The sequence below is a fragment of the Hemiscyllium ocellatum genome, chromosome 1, assembly GCF_020745735.1.
Source record: "Hemiscyllium ocellatum isolate sHemOce1 chromosome 1, sHemOce1.pat.X.cur, whole genome shotgun sequence".
In the NCBI taxonomy this organism is placed as follows: Eukaryota; Metazoa; Chordata; class Chondrichthyes; order Orectolobiformes; family Hemiscylliidae; genus Hemiscyllium; species Hemiscyllium ocellatum.
In genome coordinates, this window is record NC_083401.1 from 51,881,700 (window position 1) to 51,898,988 (window position 17,289).

At 40.3% G+C, this 17,289-nt stretch overlaps 1 protein-coding gene across 1 annotated transcript in view; it reads right to left on the minus strand.

Annotated features, from left to right (window-relative positions):
• The window catches only part of il11ra (interleukin 11 receptor subunit alpha), an 81,839-nt gene that overhangs the window by 21,244 nt on the left and 43,306 nt on the right, over window positions 1-17,289 (minus strand). The window contains exons 3-5 of the mRNA XM_060854780.1: window positions 15,696-15,756; window positions 8,569-8,735; window positions 6,697-6,811 (exon numbers count right to left, since the gene is read on the minus strand). Of these exons, the coding sequence (XP_060710763.1) occupies window positions 6,697-6,811; window positions 8,569-8,735; window positions 15,696-15,756 (343 nt within the window). The remainder of the gene's footprint in view (window positions 1-6,696; window positions 6,812-8,568; window positions 8,736-15,695; window positions 15,757-17,289) is intronic.

A 17,289-nucleotide genomic window follows, 5' to 3' on the forward strand; every position in this document is an offset into this window, starting at 1 on the left:
AGCATCTCAAATGATGCATGGGCACCAGCCACACACATCCCTCTTTCACAGATATAGCCTTCACCTTGAAAGATGCTTCAAAAGCACGGAGTGAACCGGCAACTAGCAGTGGAAGGATGCTGCAAGGAACTTTGGGCCAAGCTGTGTCTTAGGGCAGCATGCTTGCCCTCTCAGTGCTTGCTCAGAATGCTTACCTACCTGCTCACATTACTTGTGACCCTATGGCATACCTGTTAACATATCAGCTAGAGTTAAAGGCTGTGCTGTTTTACATAGTCTGCTGTGTGCCGTCAGTAAGGATATGGATAGGTTCTTGATCAGTAAGGGGATCAAAGGTTGAGAGGGCAGGAGAATAGAGTTGAGAAGCATTTCTGCCATGGTAGAGCTGACATGATGGGCTAAATGGCCTAATTCTGCACCTTTATCTTATTTGTCTAGAGATATGTTCAATGGACTCCGGGGAGTGGGGAGTCAGTCAGTCCGTCCTGTAGAGCTATCACAAGAACTCGAGGGAATCGTGCATTGTTCGTAAGGAAGCTGCAAACACAGCAGTTAGGGATCTGTACAGTCACGCCTAGGGGCTCTGCATTAACATCAGAGGTCCGGGGCAAATACAGCCCTGTGGGTCCATGCAATGATTGTTGAGATGGTTTCAAGGGGGACATATAAGATCAGTATAGAGGTGGGAACAAGCAAATGATGGGTGAAGACTCAAGGTATGTGGGGGTTGTGGAACAGTATCATAGGACATGGTAGTCCATAGAAGGGAGGAAGGCGTTACTGTCAGTGACCATCACTATGGCCTACATAAGGGAAGCTTAGATGAGAAAGGTGGACATCATTAAGGTGTAATGTTGGGATTCAGGGCAGGGAGGGCAGTTTAAGGCAGAGTTCAATTTACTGGATCCCCATGAGTGTGGAGCTGAACTATCAGGTTAGAAAGGTAAAAGGATACAGAGAGATTCAGGGACCAACATAGTGACTGGGGGGAGCCAATGCTGATGGGGTCAATTGCAAACTGCGTTCCGGACCATCACTTGTCAATGGCTAGACACCGAATGGATTGAATCAGTTTGAGATGCAAAAACATGAATGCTCCTCGGAAAGATTGTCTGCTAAACACTAGATTATCGAAGGGGAAATATCCATCACCAATTGCAAACTATTAACATTCTTGGGATTACCAATGACCAGAAAATGAACTGGCCATATTAATTACCGCATCTACAAAAGCAGATCAGAGGTAAGATATCCTGCAATGGGTAGCTCATCTAACTTCCTACAGTCTGTTCACCCTCTACATGACAAGTCAGGCATGTGATGGAACACTCTCCACTTGCCAACACCACGCAAAGTTTGACATTACATTCACAAACTTCAATTCCCTCCAATGACAAAACTCAGCAGCAACAATGTGGACCATCTACAAGATGTAATGCAGATATTCATCAAAAGTTCGTTAGACAATACCTTCAAAGCCTTGATCACTGCATCTTGAAGGACAAGAGTAGCAGAAATACAATCTGCAAGTTCCCCTCCAGGTCACTCACCATCCTGACTTGGAAATATATTGCTGTTCCTTGCCTGTCTCTGGATCAAAATCCTAGAACTCCCTCTGTAACAGTATTATCAGTCAATCTACAACAAATGGATGTAGGCAACTCACCTCCTACTCAAGGGAAATTAGGGATGAACATTAAATGCTCATCCATGCAGCAACATCCACATCCCATGAAGAAAATAACACATGAAGCAAGTGTTTGCCAACTGAAACTATGTTTCATTTGCAATCATTTTCTCACCCATTTGAATACATGCAGTGTGCAGATGCAATGCCACTCATATATCCATCAGGTAGAGCAGGCTGTCAGGCTGAAAGCGCTACTCTGTCACTTGGACCAGCCTAGAAATTCCTCCAGTATAGTCTAAGGTCTGTATGTCATGGTTGTTCAACAGCGACTCGAGTGAGACAGTGGGGTTACATGTGCAAGGGGCGCAAGTTATACTGGCTACATGCCATGGCAGTGAGGCCTTTTGGCTGCTATGCCATTATGTTGTAAGTGAGGGCATGCTGGGTTGCCAACATTTCTCCGGTGCCCTTTTGAAGATGGTGTCAGAACAAGGAATGCTGGTTGAAATAATTGCACACAAGCCAGTATTTGGTCACCAAGTCATGCTTTGCTTAGATGTGCCAGCTCAGAGCTAGTCCCTAGAAATGAGGAGACTCAAACTCCTGCCTATGTGTCATCCAGGGCTCCCTGATTGGCCCAGGTTAACGATCCCAATCACAACTCTCAGTCAATAGATCCATCTGTCCCTTGTCCCAATCACTTCAGTAGACTTTTGCAATTCTTCGAGTGAGGATTTGAATTCAGAAGTAGAGATGTCTTACTGTAGTCATACAGGGTCATTGAGAGATTATACCTGGAGTACTGTGTGCTGTTTTGGTCTCCCTAAGAAAAGATATACTTGCCACAAAGGGAGTGTAAAGGTTAATCAAGATGATACCGGGGTGGTAGGGCTGTCATACAAGGAGAGGTTTATTTAACTGGACTTGTACTCAAATTTAGAAGGATGAGAGGAGATCTGATTGAAAGATATAAAATTCTAACAGGGCTGGACACAATACATGCAGGAACGATGTTTTCCCCAGTTCAGGAGTCTGGAACCAAGTGACACTGTCTCAGGGTACAGGCTGGGCCATTTCACACAGAGAGGAAGTAAAAATTCTTCACACAAAAAGATAGAAAACCCATAGGAATCCTCTATTAAAGGAGGTTGTGGATGCCAAGTCACTGAATATGTTCAAGGAGACAAATACATTTTAGATTTTAAAGGCATCAATGGGTAAAGGTGACAGCAAGAATATAGCATTGAGACAGAGAATCAGCCTTAATCATACTGAATAGCGGAACAGGTACAAAGGGCTGAATAGCCTATTCCTATGAGTGGTAAGATGGAAACTGAATTGGATGAGAGGAATGCCATAGAGGTGGTGTATGTAGTTAATGAAGCATATTTGGTAAGATAGTGAGAAATCTCTCTGGGCCTTGTGGTGAGAATCCCTCCAAACAAAAATGTCAATGTAATTGGCGTTTAGCCCAAACAAATTAAACCCATAGTCTGAAAATGTGCACACTGGTCTCTGTCTCATCTTTGAAAATGGCAACAATTTTAAATGTTTGAGCATAGCAAACAGTGGTTAGACAGAGGTGTTTAATCTGAGACCTGGGTTCAAATCAGAGGACAGCCTCACTCCTCAAAAAGACTAGGGCATTGTAAAAGAAGTTTTGAAACAAATAGTCAATTAACAATAGAAAAAGAATTTTCTTAATAATTCACACTAACCAACAAAAATGATGTCATAATGTACTCTGCAGTTGCTGGGGAAGAAAATCAAATTGTTTAACAATTAAAGCTAATTGACTCTGAACCAAGAAAACAATAAGTTAGATATTTGTCCTGGCAGTAGAATATTTGAATAGCACTTCCCCAGGAGGAAAGGATGTTCATTTATCTAAATTATAACAGCCCTCAACTTCATAAAACAAAATTTACAGAAAAGAAAGTCTATAAAATAAAAATAGTATTCGACATTTCAAATGAGAAGAATGACTAAATCCTGGAATATACTGGAAATGAGTCAGACAGTAGCAATTCTAATAAAAAATTCTGCAAGAACATTAATGGAACACTTTCCAACAACCCTAATTACTTATCTAATGACTCATGTTCCTGCATTTACTTCACAAAATATATATAAGCACACTGTAGAATGGTTTAAATTCTAAATAAACCAGAAACATGGAAGTAAACAACTCAATTGACTAGGGATCCACTAAACCTTTCCAACCTTATTTAAGATATCAATTGCATCTCTAAATTGAGTTGTACGTGCCAGCCTCGCTGCTGTGTTGCAACAATTAAACTATACAGAAGTTCATCCTTTGCATATGGGGGCAGAGATGGCAGCAGCATGTTTGGATTACTAGCCTACTGACAATTCTTAGATTCAAGCTAATATATGGGATTCTGGATTCAAATCGCATCTTGACAGTTGGTGAAATTTGAGTTAATTTTTTTTAAAAAAATAAAGCTACAAGAAGGAAAAAGAAGGAAAATCTGCCGCCTTCACCCGATGAGTGTTACATCAGATTCTAGATCCACAGCAACGTACATCATTCATAAATGCACTCTAAAATAGGCTTACTAGCCATTCAACTGTATACTGCGGTTATAAAATTCAACAACAGAAAGAAAACTGGACAATACCAAGATACCTGAAATGATCATTGCAAAATAGCCTTGCCAACACTGCAAAGTCCTCCTTACTAACATTTGGGGAAGCAATAGATAAATAGATGTTAAGATTTTAAAGACAATGAATCATATGGGGAAGGGGTTGATCAGGTATACAGCATGGAGCTAGGAGGATCAGACATAACCACACTGAATGACAGAGCAGGTTCCAAAGGATTGAGTAGCTTACTCCAGCTTCTAGTTCCTAGGTTTCTATGAACTGCTGTCCAAAGTGGATTAACTGGAAACCCACTGCCACTAAATTATCTATTATATATCTGCAGTGGGTCTCTCAAAATGCAAATAAAGCAAACCACAAAACCTTACTAATGGGATACCAAACAGATGCAAGAGACAAAGTGACCACAAAAACCAATGGATCAGATGTAGATACTGCAGTCCTGCTATATCCAGTCATCTAGGGTGGTGGACAATTCTCATTGGAGGAGAGAACTCTGAAATATCCCCAACCTCATATTAGGAGTATATCTTCAACCAGAAGTGCTGAATGGATAATCTTCAGCCACCAGCATCCTTGTTGCCAATTTAATTCACTATACAAACTCAAAAAAGGACTTAAAACAGTGGATCTTGCAAAAGCTATGGGCTGACATTCCACCAATAATAATGACTTGTGCTCCAAAATTAGGAATATCCTTCTAGTCTCCTTGAATAGAACAAAAACACCAACATCTACCCAATAATGTGGAAAATTGTGCAGGTATGTCCTGCCCACAAGTATAAAACCAACCCAGTCAAATAATGACCCATTAACCTACATTAGATCAAAGTGATGGAAGGTGTTATTTACAGAACTGTCAAGCAAATCTTATCCTGCTAGTTAGTTTGGGTTGCTGGGCCCACTCCACCCCTATTCTCATTATGAGCTTGGAGCAAAGATGGTCAAAAGAGCTGGATCCCAGAGCAAAAATGGGTGCTTACCCCCTAATATCACAGGTTGATTTTACTGAATATGACATCAGGAGAATAGCAGAATTGGAGGTAATGGGAATTGGAGGATAATTCTCCTTTCAGTGCAGTCATACCTAGCACAAAAGATAATGGCTATGGGTTGTTGGAGGTGAAATATCTCTCAGTCCAAGGATATCAGTGCAAAGGTTCCTCAGGGTAGTGTCAGACAGCAGACAACTGTAAATCAGCTGTTTCAATGACCTACCCAGCATCATAAGGTCAAAATAGGCATGTTTATGATTATACAAATGTTCAACATCATTTGAGATTCCTCAGATACTGAAATAGTCCATGTCTAGATACAGCAAGAACTGAACAATATCCAGTTGGACTTGGACTGAAAAGTATCAAGTAATATTTGTGCCACACAAATACCAGACAGTGATCATCTCCAACAAAACAGAATCTAATCATTCAATGGCCTAGCCATGACTGAACCCGCACTCACACAATTGACCAGGGTTACCATTGACCAGACATTGAATGGGACAAGTCATAAAAATAGTGGTCAACAGGCAGGTCAGAAGCTGGGAATTCTGTGGTGAGTAACTCACCTCCTAACTCAACGCTCTCCACCAACTTCAATGCACAAATCAGGAATGTGCTGGAATACTCTCCACTTCTTACAATGGAAGCAGCTCAACACCAAGGTGTAATTGACTAGCATTCCACCTATCAACTTCAAGATTCAACTCCTTCACCACTGATGGAAACATTCTACAAAAGAATGGAACATCTCACCAAGGTTCCATTGACAGTAACTTCTAAACATACAAGCTCTCCAACCTAAAGTGAGAGGAGCAGTCTACACAGAAGTGCACCACTACTGCAAACTCCCTTCCATGACACTCGCCATCATTTGGAACATTCCTTCTTTGCCAGAGTTAAAATCCCAGAATTCCCTCTCTTACAGTACTGTGGGCTCACCTACACAAATGGACTATAGTAGCTCAAACATAAGCTCGCTACCTCCTTCAAGGGAAGTAGCGATGGGCATAGGCCATCAACTGTTGACACAGGCAGACATTTACTTTTAAGTTCATTCATAGGATAAGTGGCTGTGAAGATGCACAGCAGTATTATAGGAATAAACTCTTCAAATAAGAGGAAAAACAAACTGACCAAACCTGGGAAGTCATCTACAATACAATACTATTGTCAAAGAAAATATTTTTTGCAATAATCTCCATATTAGAATGCATTTCAAATACACCTATTGGAAAATTATTTGTATTCTAGAAGTTGACAGAAAGTACAAATACCTTTGAGGATTTTTTTGTTTTCTACTTACTCTTCTTCTCTTCAACCTGTTGATGATTTTCATGTGATTGGGTAGTGATCCAGAAATATTACCATGCCATGATTTCAATTATCTCTTATAAAGAAGATCTTTCACAATTACACTACACAGAAATGATTTCCTACCTATAAGTCGCAATGTAACAGACAGGAAAGGACCCCTCTTGACTATTCTCCCACATGCAAGAAATTCTATAAAAATTTGAAGCCATGCAGTGCACCAATGGCTTACTTGGAGGATCTGTTGATAGAACAAATAAAACAGTTCTGACTATTACAATATTCTGATCTTGTGGTTAAAAGAAACATTTTCTAAGAATTCAATATGTACTGGTTTTAAAATTTAAAACAAAGTATTAGCCAGCCAAAATGACAAAACAAAAAAAAATCTCCTGAATAGGAGCAAAATCACACCACATAAAAAATTTGTAATATCTGATAGAACAGAAGCTGAAAAGCAATTATTTAGGTTTCCAAGATGCTTGATAAAGGTAGGTGACATAGCTTTTTGATGCCTAGCTGAGCAATCTGGCACACAGGGCAGTTTCAAAGACAACGATCTGGCCAATTAGGACTGAGAAACGTACAAATATTTTCAAGGAGTTATGAATCTTGGGGTAACATATCCCAATACACCACAGCATGAATAAGCTCCTTTGGTTGCAGCTTTGAGAGACGCATGAATAATTTCAACCACCGAAGGTCCCTGGTATGTTTCTTTACAGGGAGAACTTGCAAATTCCACACTATGATTTGAGTTGCAGGAGATAAATGGAACAAGATGACAGCTAAAGTGTTTTGGACTTAATTTAGCACTGAAGTAATACTACAGCAGATTGCCAAGCGGATGTATTCTGCAACATATGGTTTAGAACTGAGAACGGAGGCAGTGTGAAATAAATATGCTAGGTGTATTCTGGTGAGCTCAATTTCATCTGAAAGTTTTCCTGCAGACCAATAAATGACAACAGAATATTTTTCCAGAATACTTTTAAATATTTTAATTATTCATGGATATTGCTGTCCCATTTGTGTGTAGATATACATTCCTACAAATGCAGTACATTAAAAAAACTCAATTATATGCCTATATAGCTAGACTAAACCTTTTAAAGTTTTAGCACAACTCTGTCAGATACAGAGGAACCTCAATTATCCAAAAATCGGATTATCCAAAGGAGATCTTGAGGTCCCGATAGAAACATTATATCAAAAACGTGTTTCCAACAGTGATCGCATCTTTTGTTTACAGTGATTAAACAGGCACCATCTCCAAATGACTGACTGCCCATCCTCTCTCTCCCCAGAGTTCTAGAGGGGTATACTCTAACCACACACCCCCCCCCCGCCCCCTTCCCCACAATCTCTCCAACATTGTCCTGTACAGGGCAAAGGTGGAATCTGTCAAAAAGTTGTATGCGAGCGTGTGTGTGAGAGACCGTGTGCGTGAGTGTGCATGTGCACTCACTTGCTCTATTTGGAGACTTAGCCCCACAAAGGCAACTGCAGCAGTTTTGTTGTTGGCAACCCATCCAGCTGCCCAGGAGAGGGGGATTCGGGGGGGGGGGGGGGGGGGGGGGGGGTGTTGGATGGGATTGGGGGAGGGACAGGGGCTCGTGTGCTGCTGCAGTCTCCTGAATGGGGATCAGACTCTTTAAAAACTCCAAGCCCCAGAGGAAAGGCATTTAATCGATTATCCGAACGAAATAGTGCCCGTCCATCACGTTCGGATAATTGAGGTTCCCCTGTATTGAACAGAAAATCAATTTGGAAAAGCTAATTCAATACACAAAACACATTGTAATCAACAGGTTATTGCTGCTTAAATAATTCCAACTATTATTCCCAAAAGAAACTTCAAAAAGGTTATTACCTGCAGTTAAAAATTGCCCATCCCATTGATATTTTATGAATTGAACTGTCACATCCACTGCAGTATTGTCTTACAAGTATTATAAGCAATATCAGGTATTGAATAAATTTTTAAATTTGACTTACATCCAAGTTTGAGTTGGGTCAAGTACAACAATCTTGCAGTCTCATCATGGCAACTGTAATTTCCTTCCATTGACAAGTCTGCCATCGATAAAACAAGACTTCCATTTGGTTCTTTCAAATTATTACTGAAGGTCACAAAGGTCCCATTAACCTTCCATTGAATAATCCTGTTGATAAAGTCACACACTAAGAAAAATTTCATGCATGCATAAAACCTCAATAAAACAGGGTCCTGAAAATTCACAATTTCGTTTCATTTCATTTCAATTTTTCATTTCTACACATTTCTTGTCTTTATGCTGAACATACTCTCCCATTTCAGAAGCTTCCAAAACAATTACAGAATTCTAACTGTATTAAAACAGTAAACCTTTGTGAGGCACTTACTTCTCCAAGGAAGCTGCTTTAGTTATAATAAATTTAGTTATCTTTCTATGCCAACATCTTGAAAAGGCTTGTAAGCTGTTCTGAATTCTGTAGATTCTTTAACCCATATTTTCACTTGCTCTATTGTCTCTTCATCTCTATAGGTAAATGATGAAAGGCCTATCTGATTAGATATAATAACTATCAGAATTTCTAGTACAAGCTAATATGAGGAATGTGATCAAAACAAGCAGAAAAGAAAATGTAATTATTTGCAATCCAGTAGAACTCAGTAAAACACCAAGTACCCAGAAATACAGACAACTGGGTAATTTCCAAAAGCGAGTTACTCCAATAAATACAGCCTGAATGCAAAAGACTAACTTCCGCATTTTTTTAAACAATGAATGCACTTTACCTTTATAGTCCACAAAAGAATTCATATGTATGCACACAAAGACAGATTTCAAATTTAGCCTGACCAGATGCTACAATGAACTACAGTGGGAAAACATGATTCCATGGAATCTCCAAACGCAAATACAGTTGCAAATACAATTGGTTAATATGTGTGGTCACTGCTTATACAGCAGTGTGGACACAGGATATATTCAACAGCAGGCTGATCCAAGGCAAAGAAAAATGAAATTAACTTCTCCGGTAATAATCCTCCTTGCAACCACCTTCACATGGTTCCATTTCTACCTACATGAATGGCAAATGCATACTGCCTCTTCCAACAGTCTCACTACAATTGCGCGAGACCTGTTCAAGGAGTTACCATTGATCCCTTCCTGTTTTGCATCTGCCTGCTCTGTATTAGCCATTTCAAGTCACAGCAATTGCAGTGCCTCCCATTCAATAAGATTATGTAATGGACAGTGCAGACTCCTGTTCTAAGGCAGCAGGCTTAATTCCCAGACGAATCCCTTCTGGTGATACTCTGGAAAATGTTAAATGAGGGTTGGCATGTCAAGAGTGTACTACTAAAGAGGTTGTCTCAGTAACTGCAGCTAATTTTACAACCCCAAAAGATATGCCTCTCTACTTCGTACTGATAAGTGAACTATACGTCAGTGAAGACCAAATGAGTGTGCGTATTTTAAATGCCAGCCCATATTCTCACTTGGACTATTCTTACAGACCTACCATGTTACACCATTATTTTCAGCCACTGTTTTTATAAGCACTAATTTTCTAGTTGTGGCAATGTGCCCCAACCCTCTTTAATCTGCCACTGGTACTGAAAGGCCTCAATGTTGAGAGCTCAGCACGTCAGGCAGCATGTGAGGAGTAGCAGAATCGACATTTTGGGCATAAGCCCTTCATCAGGAATGACTGAAAAACCTCAGACTCAGGCTGCTGGCTGCTATTGGTCTCTGACACCAACAATGCTGAACTCGCCCAACACTGATGCCAGTTCCTCCCACCTCAACAGCACTTTGACTTTGACAAGATCTTAAGATCCATTGAGAGAGCTCCATCTTCTATCCTACCGTGACACCAAATGAAAACACTGAGCGTGCCAGTCTTGAACCTGGAAACAAGCAGATCGACCCAACAGACAGGTTTCTGCAGCAGCACAACCCTCAGCCTGCTCAGTGCAGCCTTTGAAAAAGCAGCCAAAGTTGGTTTAGGATCCAATTCAGCTTCAGGCAAATGCTTGGGAGCAGGATGCAGGAGATGGCAAGGGAATGGAGTATGGTCTTCAGAGCTGAAGACAATGGCTTCAAGCTGCCCTATATTTTGTGGAGGAAACTGCGAAATACTTTTGAAATGTAAACACCAACGTGATGTAGTATTTGCTTCTTTAAAATGCAAATCTATTGAAAAGATTCATTCTTGAACCTTTAAAGAGATACCCAAAAAAATGGTAACTAACATCGTGTTTGTGCTTAACAGATAGCTGTTACAAAGCATTCACTTCGATGTTAAAATATAAATAGGAGAGCCCTTTGTGCATTGCTTCTGGAAAGTCTGCTGAATCCCTGCTTTTCTCACCAACTTCTGTTCTTTGAAACTTCACCGCACATCTGCATGATAAGTGCTCAACTACTACATTACAGTAATTACATTTGCAATGTCTCACCCTAATTAATTGCACTCACCCACAGAAATCAATAAATCCAAGAATGCCCACTCAGTTTGTAAACTATTTGTTGCAAGAAACAAAGAATTAACAATGCACTGATGGTGCAGAAAGTCTTCTCTCAGCACTTTACATTTCAACATATTCTGCTTATTCAAGGATGTTTCAATGCCAGCACTTTATTCAATACTGCATTACCATGACTACATTTAGCGAAATAGTAGAAATTTCATGATAAGATCAACACCATGACATGATTGAAATATCAACTTCACGTTCTTTCATTTCACTTCTTTATTAAAGACATCTTTATCCCGTGTATAATTGTATAGTTTGTAGCACCCTCGGTACTGAAGGAACACTCTCGTTTCTGCCATTCACAGCTGATACAATAGGAATGACAAATTAAAGCTAGTCTACTCTACATCTCCACCTGGTCTTAAATACTGCTGCTCCAAAATTATTCAAATTGCAAATACTTTCTAGATGTTCCAAAATGTCTTAACTTCCTATTTGATTGTCTTAGATGTGGATTCTGCTAATATATCAAAGCATTATAATAGCTTTAAGCAAGATTATAAATGACTTTATTTCTGCCTGTGAACATGGCCATTATGCAGGGTCCTCAAGTCCCTGCAATGATGCTGTGTTTGACCACAATTAACTTCTACAACATCAATCCTCCAGCCAACTATCCTCACGTGGTTCCAATTCCTACCAATGTGAATGTGACTAAAGTGTAGATTCCCTTCACATACACACCCCCCTTCTGGTCCCTCACCTATATGCTCTGTATTAGCTATTTCACATGCAGATAGAGGATCTGTATCTACAAGTATAGCAATGAATTTCATTCTACACAGGTGCCAGTCAATGACTATCTCCAACAAAACAGAATCTAATTATCCTCACCTTTAAAACAATTGTTCTGCCATAACTGAATTCTACATCAACAAATCAACGAGAAATTTAACGAGATCAGTCACATAAATACTGATTATGTGGGTACAAGATCACAGGCTGGGCATTCTGCAGGGAATAGTCCACCAACACTTGTCCACGTAGTCACAAGTTAGAATGTGAATAGTTGCCTAGATCAGTGAAACTCCAACAATATTGAAGATGCTCAACATCACCCAGGACAAAGCACTCCCTTAATCAGTACTGCATCCATCACCTTGTGCAGTCTCCCTTCACCATTTTTACAATCTACACAGTCAACAATAGCAACTACCAAGGTCCTTCAACCTGTTACTTAACCTGGTAACACTATCATCGAGAAAAGGGCATCATTCACCTAAGAACACCATCAGCTCCAAATTCCTTTCCAAGGCATGCACCATCCTGAACAGAAACTATGGGCTGAATCTTACTTTTATTAGCTGAAAGAGAATTTTTCTTTTTTTTTGGGGGGGGGGGGGGGATAGTGCTTGTGTTAGTTTTCACAGTGAGGGTCCTCACCACATCTACCCACTCTACACCTATAGGGTCCCTCTTGTCTGATTTTATCCCCTTCTTGCCATGTGACATTCCCAGATTTATTATATATCTGCCAAAAGATATACATACCCTGCACCTGCATTATTTTTGCAGGCTGTTGTGGACCCAGAAAGGTATTTACAATCCAGCATGGGCCCTCATTGCCAACATGATGGCACGGTAGTCACAAAGCTAAGCCATGCATAGTCAGCAACGCTCACACTTCCTCGCATCTACAACCCCATTCTCTCATCCTAGTCACTCTTTCATCACCAGGCCACACAGTTTACCTCTCCATAGCTATATTCCATTTAAACACCCTCATTAAATCACTGCTACTCTGTCGCCCAATGCCCACTGGACATCCATTCTCCTCGATATCCAGTCAAGCAAGTCCAAACAGGAGCTTTTATTCATACCAGCAAGAGAGAACACAAGGGAAATGAAGTCTGTGACCTTGACAGTCCAGTGATCTTTTGCACCAGTTTACATCCACTGGAACCAGGTGCCAGTCAGGTTCTGTCTGCCTTGTAGTGCCCAACACAGTTCTGTCAGTCACAAGAAGAACTTCCTCTAGCTGATTGGCCTCCTCCTCCTCTGATGTGCCACCTTTCCCCCAGTTCCTCAACGTCTTATCAGCTCAGCACTATGTCAGGACTGTGCTGGAGGACCCCTCAGTCTGATCCATGCTGTGTAACCACAACCTGTTGTGCTTGTGATTCACTAGCACCATAAATAAAGCACAAGGTAGGTGGAGGATAACACTGAACAGGTTTAAGGTGGGAAGGGAAAGAAATGTTAGGTGGCCTAAAAATCACTCCAAATGAGTATGTAGCTAGATTTTTAAAATCACAACAGATATTTCTTTTAGGGCTCTTTAATTAAACCAGCTTCCCCATCATTTTTCCAAGCTTTCTCCCAAAATATCCTGTACCTTTATATATTCAGGTTTGCTATCTTGCAGCCATGTCTCTTTAACAGCCATCATACCATTCATTCTTATTTCTATTCGAGCCATCAATAATCTGTTTTGATATATATTGTGCATTAAGATACAAAACTTAGTTCCACCATTTTACTATTTTTGCAATCTCTAGCCTTATTAGCACCTGCACTCCAAACTTCAATAGGTGCTGTCTCTTCCTTGCATGCTCTGATTATCAATACTCTTGATCTAATTATCACTACCTTTCTCTCATACCTTACCTCCCTGATTTGATCTGAAGACTATGTAGTTTAAAGCCTTCCCTATCACTAACTGCACAAAGCACCAGGTCATTAATTCCAGCAGAGTTTATATGAAGACTATTGGAACAGCACAGCTCCCATCATCCCCAGCATTGCAGCCAGTACTCCCTAAATCAAAACACATTTCTCCTTCGAGTCATATGGTCATGTCTCCAATTTTATTTATGCCTCTCTCATTTTTTCATGGTTTAATTTGTTTCAATTTACATCCTAGCTATTCAAACTCCTGATGTCCTCATTAACAGACTGTTGAATTGCATTGTGATGCTGCAGCCAAGAACAATGGGATCTGGTACGGGGCTTAAACTTGGACCTCTGACCCAGAAGTGAGGCTTGAAGGGGTGGTGAGGGGGACACCAGTGGCCCAGAGTGCATGCATGGCAGCAGCTGAGATCAGACCATGCAGAAGCCCCCTGCGCTGGCCTACTGCAGACAACCGGTGAGGAGAGATTGTGATGTGTGGTCCTTTCAACTTTCCTTCCTGTTTTTTCTGACCTATGGTTATATTTGGTATAGCTGTAATTTATTTGAAAAGTGTGGTGCTGGAAAAGCGCAGCAGGCCAGGCAGCATCAGAGGAGCAGGAGAATCGACGTTTCGGGCATAAGCCCTTCTTCAGGAATAGCTGTAATTTATGTTTTTCTTTATTTCTCTACTCTGAGTAAGAATTGCACCTAGGTACTCTGTACATAAGAAGTCCCGGTGTGTTGGTGACATTGTTAATTACAGTGTAACAATCTACCATTATATCGAAGATAGCACTAAGTGGCAACTTATCAACTTTTCACTGTACTCATTTAAGTACATGTGACAATAAAGCTAATTCAATTCAAAGGCAGGGAGTTTAACTTTGCATCAAAGAACCTTTCATATTCTGAAAGTGATTGCACAGAGTCTACAGCAGAGAAGAGTCAATGTTGCCGAGAATGCAGAAATTTAGCTTGGAGAATCTAAGCTATCATCCAACTTCAGTGAGTAATGGGTAACTGTTGGCCTTTATTTCAAAAAAAAAGATTATAAAAGTAAGGAGGTCTTGCTAAAACTATAAAGCACTACTCAGACCACACCCTGGAACAAGGCAAGAAAGTGGCATTGAGGATTACCTGATCAACCATGACCTCGCTGAATGGCTGAGCAGACTCAATGGACTGATGGCCTACTCCCAGTCTTCAATCATGGTTTTATTAAAGAAAGATTCAATAGGAAGACATTGCTTTCTTTGGGACAGAGGTTTCAGTTGAAATTCTGGCATTATGAGGGGCTTAGGTAGGGTGGATCTAGTTCCCTTTGTGAAGTCAATAATCAGTTACCTTACAGTTAAGTAACTATTCGAAGGATCAATGGAGAGTTGAGGATAAATGTTTTCAGCCAATGGCAAGGTGAGGTAGTGAAATTCATTGTCCAAAAGGATGGTACAGAACAGAAAGCTCCTTGCTTTGTGAAAAAAAAGTGCTGACTATGCACTTGAATTACTGTAATTTACAGAGCTACAAGCCTAGAGCTGGAGAGTGGGCTCCGACTGAATAGATTGTTTACAGCCAACACAGACACATAGGGCTAAATGGCAACCTTAAATTTTTTTAAAAATGAACTCTATGACTTCAACAAAAATCACAAACATCATTTCTTGTATCAAGCTGTTTAACACCCCTCCTAATTCTTGTTTTCTTAGATCAGTATCTATTTTTCACAGGCCATCTGTTTGTTTTCAACATTAAAAGGGATTAAGTGAACAGAAGTTGTGATTTTCTAGTCTTAGCCAAGCATCATGATCACATAACACCTCTCTTTCCCCTCAGCTAACAAAGGAGATTAAGCTGCTATCTAATGGCGATTACTATACAATTCCACATAGAAAAGCACTGGGATAATAATGTAAAAAACAAAAAGACCAGGAAAACACTTTTCACATGAATTCATGATTATCCAGAATTTAACAGAGAGTACCTGTTATTAGCAGCCTTGCATATCAACGTAATATCTGTTCCAATTCTTCCATACAGAACATCTAAGACAGAACAAATATTATAATTTTAGACACTCTTCACCCTGGTTGTTCTTCTATCAAACTAATGTCAGACCCACATTAGATGTTGCATTTTAGTTATTTTGAGCAAGTTTGGCTTCAATCATTCACCACAAACATCACACTCTCATCACTAAAAAAAATGCTAATTGTTCCAGGATCAACCTGAAATGCAAAGGGAACATCCCAGACTATTTTCTCTATTGAAATCGGTCTCTTAAAAACCCCACACACACTCTCTCTCCTCAATCTTCATCTCCAAAAAAGTGCTCATTAGGCATGATTTTTCCCACGTTTTCATATTCTATCCTCTCCAAAATGGAAGTGTCTAAAATTCTGTCGCCCATACATTAACAAACACCAAACTCCAATCACCGCCAGTGATCTGGTGATTTGCCCATTACCCCATGTGCTCAATGATGTATGTTGGTTCTTGATTAAGACAGACCTCCATTTTAAAATTCTTATTCTGGCTTTCAAATATTTCCATGGCCTTGTTCCTCCAGATATTGCTAATCTCATCTGACCCCCACAATTCTTCAAGGCAACTGCCCTCTCCAATTCTGAACTTTTCAAAATCACTGAATTTAACTGCTCAAATGTTGATAGCTGTACTTTCCCTTTTCAGGAGCCTGAGGTGTGGAGCTCTCTTAAGCCACTCTCCCTTGCTTTCCTTCTTTAAAACCTCCCTTGTTGACCCAGTCTTGATCATCTGTCCTCAATTGTTATGGCTTGTTCAATAATGCCTGTGAAGCAGCTTGGGATGCTTTATTGCATTAAAGGCACTATGTAAACACATTTAACACTTGCTGTTGTAAAGATACATTAAAATCTTGTGTCGCAAACTGAATCTTTTAGCATTATTTTCCTTAACATGCACTCTGCTCAAAGCTAATGTTGCAGATAATTTGACAAATGCTAGCTTACTTCAATAATACTGTGTTTATTCAAAGTATCAATGCATTTACCAGAGAGTGTCAACTTATGATAAACAGCATTGAATAAAATGCAAGTTAAAGTGAACATTTGATATAAATTTCTGCAAAAAGGCTTTCTAAAAAGAAGTCAGTTTTTTGAAGAACTTTTTTTTAAAAAAGTTTGCATTACTTCATCATGAACATAGTTGATGATCATATTATGTCACAGACTATATTTTAGCTGAAAATGTGTTGCTGGTTAAAGCACAGCAGGTCAGGCAGCATCCAAGGAACAGGAAATTCGACGTTTCAGGCCAGAGCCCTTCATCAGGAATGAGGAGAGTGTGCCAGGCAGGCTAAGATAAAAGGTAGGGAGGAGGGACTTGGGGGATGGGGCGATGGAGATGTGATAGGTGGAAGGAGGTCAAGGTGAGGGTGATAGGCCGGAGTGGGGTGGGGGCGGAGAGGTCAGGAAGAAGATTGTAGGTTAGGAGGGCGGTGCTGAGTTCGAGGGAATCGACTGAGACAAGGTGGGGGGGGGGGGGGGGGGGGAAATGAGGTAACTGGAGAAATCTGAGTTCATCCCTTGTGGTTGGAG